This window comes from Lepeophtheirus salmonis, chromosome 14, assembly GCF_016086655.4.
Source record: "Lepeophtheirus salmonis chromosome 14, UVic_Lsal_1.4, whole genome shotgun sequence".
Lineage (NCBI taxonomy): Eukaryota > Metazoa > Arthropoda > Copepoda > Siphonostomatoida > Caligidae > Lepeophtheirus > Lepeophtheirus salmonis.
The window spans coordinates 40,581,557-40,586,909 of NC_052144.2; the positions used below are offsets into that span (position 1 = coordinate 40,581,557).

A 5,353-nucleotide genomic window follows, 5' to 3' on the forward strand; every position below is an offset into this window, starting at 1 on the left:
TACTGTGTATTAAGCCCCTGGCTACAAAAATGGAAAATATTTTTTTTCTCTTCCATCCTTTTATCTGATGGATCATATAAGATATCGAATTTTCTCCGATACCGATAAATATTGGAAATTCTGCCCGATATATTGCGTTTCCGATTTCCATACGGTGCATCAGCCCAAATCTAAAAAATACATAATTTACAACTAAATCATTTTAATATTATTCCCTTTTCAAAAGTGATGTTGATGTAATTCAAAAGAAATAATTTGTAATTGAAGCAATTGCAAATTATTCAAAACTATCCCACTCGAGCGTGTAAAGTACATGGATTTTATTTTTTTGAAAAAAGACTTTCACAGTTTCACATAAAGATTATTGACTGGTCTAAATTGGTTTAGATTTTGTTAATAAATATCCATAATATTCAGATTGTCTTCACTTTTTTGAAGTCATTGCGATGTAATTTAATTTGAAGTTGGAGATGAGTAAGAGTTAAAACGAACAAACAAAAAAATATTAATTTTACTCTTCTCATTGTACTTCAACTTTCCATAAATCTGGAGGACAATTATTATCTTCACTTAATATACGCTTTGCAACTGTGATATGCTTTAGAATTTGAAGTCTCCATTTCTGAATGTCGGTTCCTTGAACTGCCGAACTCTTTGAAGTTAGGTAAATTTTCCCCATTAATAGTTCATAGATTTGATAGGATAGAAATCCTTTTAGACGGGAATCGCAATCCCCTTCAATAATATGAAGGATATCGAGTCGCTGACTTAAAATGTGCAATTTTTGATCTATTACTTCGAGGGTTATGGACTTTCTCTGCTGGTCAATGAGTCGTTTTTTATACTCTAACATAATAGAATGACTCTGAGGCAATTTTTTCTCGAACGATTTAATTGTTTTGTCTAATGTATCTATACTGGAGGAATTGTTTTCCAGTTTTTTAACAATGAATTGAAGAAGATTATTCACTTTTTCATCCTGAGTTTCAAAACCACATTCAATACAATTCCATAATATATCATTAGTTTGTACTATGCGTCCTTTTTGACATTTTGGACAAAGAAGAGAGCTTAAGTGGGATCCCAGTTCGGTTGGATCATGGCATCTCTTACATTGACAATAAAAAAATTTCGAGGACATTAATTTTTCGCGACGTTCCCTTGTCGACAAAAGAGGAGCAACATATGATATGGATATTTCTTCTCCTTTTTCTATCGTTTTTTTAGAAATCAGATGAAGATGACCTGCGTAATTGGACGATAATTAATTAATGATTATTACTGGCAAATTCATATCTCTGATTGTTCTTATTTGATATTATCGATACTAATACCTTTTCTATCAAATATAACCCTTGCGTTGGGATTGCAGTCATGATTTATAAATGATGATACTCCAAATAGTCCCCTTAAACTATGCTTATTAATACGAAATGAGTTTGAATCTAAAATAGATGCAATCTTTAAAACTTCGCTTTCATTAGCTTCATGATGAACTTTCTTTAAATCATTAGCAATATAATCCTTATAGAATTTCATTCTATAATTATTATTGGAATGGTCCTCGAGTTTCTTCCAAGGAATGCTTAGTTCATCGGTCCTCAAAATTACTCGCAATATTGCTATCCAATTCGAAGCGCTTTTTACTTTGATTAATTCAAATGATTCAAAAATTGTGTAAATATATAAACCAATACTTTTGAAATGACTTACATTTTTGAGTATTTCGATGTTTTTCGAATAAACTACATTCTTCTTCTAGGAGATGGGAGCAATTTGAGCACATTCCAACAGAACATTTTCTACAAAAGTTTTCCAGATAATGTATTGTATTAGAGCAAGTGATACACACGGTTCTATTTTCACCAATGATTGGAGGGCCCACGACAAATGGAGACTCTTTGTATATAACAGTATCTTTTGATATTTCATGGCAAGCGAATAAACCTCTTCCTCTATCTTTTGCAGCCTTTATCTCTAATTTACAGCTTTTTTCATAGAGGTTGATCGAGAACTCATTGATCATTTTTTGTTCAAGAAAAGGAAATGTCTATCTAGAAAAAAGTACTAGAAATAACATTTGAAAAAATTGGAAAATATGTTCTTGGCTAATATCCAATCTGCATTTTGGAGTTGTTATTCAAATATATTTATTCCTCTGCATAGATTTTTTTCTACATAATTATAAAATAAACCTATTACTTGAATTAATCAATCACTCAATGTGAAAACTTAAATTAAACATTCTTTCATGGAAACTTATTTGTCTTGGTTGTGAATTGGTAATCTACACTAGAACATGAGAGCGCTATTATTGAAGCAAAATTTGCTTGAAACCGTAAAAAGTTGCATCAATGTTAAGGAATTTTAAATAATTAAAATATATCTTGAAAAAGCGAGTTGGAACAAAGATGGGAACTCGAGTCGTAATGACTTGAACTCAAGTCGAGTTGTTTTTGTATCACTTGAGACTTGATTTGGAATTGAAGGTGATGAGCTGTGACTTGCACGTAGGTAATAATTATTAAGTTAAATATGCCTTGGACATCCATTTTATAGATATGGATATGATCAATATGAAAACTTAAATGTTCGAGATTGAACATTGTCCACGCATTTTAGCCTACTTCTGGCAAATACGTGTATCGTCCTACATTTAAAGCAAATGTAACATTCTCTGAAATATTTGATTCTGCATCATAAATTTATTTCAAAGATATGCTGGTTGTCATATCGCAAAGAACGATATTATCAAGTCAATTCTATTACTGGCCTGGAAAGATATTATTATTTATGTTATGCTTCATGAAATTGAATTAACTCAAATTCAAAATATATGGGTAAATTTTTTTTGAGTAAAGTTTTTTCATGCATAAAACTCTTCAATAAATAATATTTTGTAAATGTTATGTTTTGTATTAAAGTATTAGCAAGTCTCTTTGTCATTAAGATAATGTCAAGAGCTATATACAATGTGTTATATTTTAGAAGATATATAATTTATCACATTTAATGAGTAAGATTGTTTGAGGAATGCAATGCCACAATCATCATAGGAACATAATGTATTTTATCTTAACGGTAGATAAAATCGTATATGAATAGTAGTATTTGGATTATAATTATAGACTATCGATTATTAAGTATGTTTGGATTGAACAAAGTTTCGGAAGAATTTATTGCATAAAATTAGGAAAATTACACATATGTAAGATTATAAGTGTACTATCTTGAAATTGATTATATTGAAGAATGTGCAATGTGTTTATACTAAAATCCAAGGATATTTCATCATTAATATAACTACTGAATTTATAGATGGTCCAAAGACACTTGGAATAATAAAAAAGTAAACCATGTTCAGCGTATTGCTAAAATTTTTAAAATAATTTAAAAATCCGTCTAATAAAAAACATATATATCAATATAAATAATTAATTAATTATTATTCAACATAGTAAACAATCTAAATGAATCTTTCAAATTTTCGTTTTTATATGAGAGAGTTCCCATATTTCATTAATTTAATCTTAAATGTTACCAAGATACTAAAGACGTTTAAATTTTTTGTAATTCTAAAAGTATAACTAAAAATAATAACTTAATAAAATATGACATTAATAAAGTAGAATTAGTTAATATTTACAATTAATTGTAAATCAAGTACTGATTATAGTTAGGCGATACCGAGACTACTCTTGTAATACAGTTTTTATTGTATCATACATTATTTGAATGATTGATTATTTGCTATGAGTCGATATAATCAAAATTCACCTATTCAGAATTTATATGATGCATTCCAACGCTCAATGCAAAGCCGTAAAGTTTCCGAAAAAATGTCCCTGGAAATGATCCTTTGGGAATTTTCAAATGAGTAGGTTATGTGATTTTGAAATGTTCCGTATACTTTTAAAGACACTTTTGTTAGAGTTTTTAATATTCATACGCTCATTAAGTGGTTCTCAAGCTTTATACAATCTGAGCGCACTTAGAATACTACAGATACTTGGTGGTGTACTGTATAAATACATAATATGACTAATATCACGTTATACATGATCTACGCTCATGGTCATTAAGTATTCTAATCTGTTATTTAAGCGTGAGTCAGAGCACGTTCCACAACTTAGCATAATCTGGACTGGACATAATAGTAATACTTGGAGCACAGATAAAAAAGCTGTGCACAAGTTTGATCACCACTTCTTTTACATTAGATACTGAGTACATTGACAAGTGACAGCTCCTTCCTCCTTCACAAATATATTTTAATAGTTTAGTCATAATTCTAGAAGAAGTCTTAGTTTCTCATAACAATTATTTTACTTATAATTTCAGCCCAATAAATCTTTTTCTTTTGGTGTTGTCACTGATCAAGGAGGTTAGTTCCTCAAAGACTCCAAGGAAAATTTCCATTTTAGAAAATTTCAGGAATTTTGCAACCCTAGTTGCAACTAGTGTTGCATTTTTCTTCGTATTGTATATTATTTTTGCTTCACATCAAATATATTTTTAGCCAGAGTAGTGCCCTGAATAATTTTTTGAGAGTAAATTTTCCCAATCTATAATACTAATAAATATATATATGGTATAAGTCTGATTATACCTTAATTTGCTATAAAACACATTGAAAGTTAATTTTTCAATGCCTTGAAAGGTTTCGAACTTAAACTTATTTTTTTTTACTGTTACAGCCGTCTTTGTTGCAATAATTAAAACGGGTTGTATTCAAATACAATTTGTTGAAAAACAACTGACTCATATAATTTCTAAATATATTTAAATAATAATAAACATATGCTGGTATGTTTTCTCAAATTTGGGTATGTCTGAGTCTATAGCCGTGCCTAGGATTTTTCTTCGGGACGTTAAAAACTTTAAAAGTTTATGTTCTAATTTTTTGTTGCATTTTCTCTCCTCCAAACAAGGTTCATTTTAAATCAGAAAACCTTTTAATTTTGAAATGAAAAATTGTTAAGGTTTGAAGAATATAATATGAAAAGTCTTTAAAAATACAAAGTCTATTATTCCGTTCCAAACTTCCAAACACGTATGTATATTTAAAAAATTCATAAAGATATCTCTATAGATGTGATGATCCGCCTTTATACTATTTATACCAAGGATGTCTCTACGATATGGATGGCGGACTTCAAAACTTGCAACTCAGAATGTGGCCTATCTTGCATTCAATAATATAAACTCTAGTTCTTCATTTACCTATTTTAAAACTGTGAAATAAGTTATAATAAACATTTTTTCCATTAACAAGGATAAATTTATTTAATAGGAACGATTAAAATAAGGGATACTTTAACTAGATAATAAGTAAGAATTCAAAAATAAAAAT

General features: G+C 29.0%; 1 protein-coding gene across 1 annotated transcript; it reads right to left on the reverse strand.

Annotated features, from left to right (window-relative positions):
• Nucleotides 1–305: 305 nt before the first annotated feature.
• LOC121129665 (SET domain-containing protein SmydA-8) lies at nt 306–2,049 on the reverse strand. The gene is made up of 3 exons (XM_040725390.2): nt 1,714–2,049; nt 1,335–1,646; nt 306–1,245 (listed from the first exon to the last, which is right to left on the reverse strand). Exons 1-3 carry the CDS (start codon nt 2,024–2,026, stop codon nt 521–523), a joined length of 1,350 nt encoding a protein of 449 aa, XP_040581324.1. The 5' UTR covers nt 2,027–2,049; the 3' UTR covers nt 306–520.
• Between the last annotated feature and the right edge of the window lie 3,304 nt (nt 2,050–5,353).

Coding starts and splice junctions, on each gene's coding strand:
- LOC121129665 (XM_040725390.2), bottom strand. CDS start 2,026: ATGATCAATGAGTTCTCGATCAACCTCTATGAAAAAAGCTGTAAATTA. Junction 1,647..1,713: donor ACATCGAAATACTCAAAAAT/GTAAGTCATTTC, acceptor AATTAATCAAAG/TAAAAAGCGCTTCGAATTGG. Junction 1,246..1,334: donor GGTTATATTTGATAGAAAAG/GTATTAGTATCG, acceptor CCAATTACGCAG/GTCATCTTCATCTGATTTCT.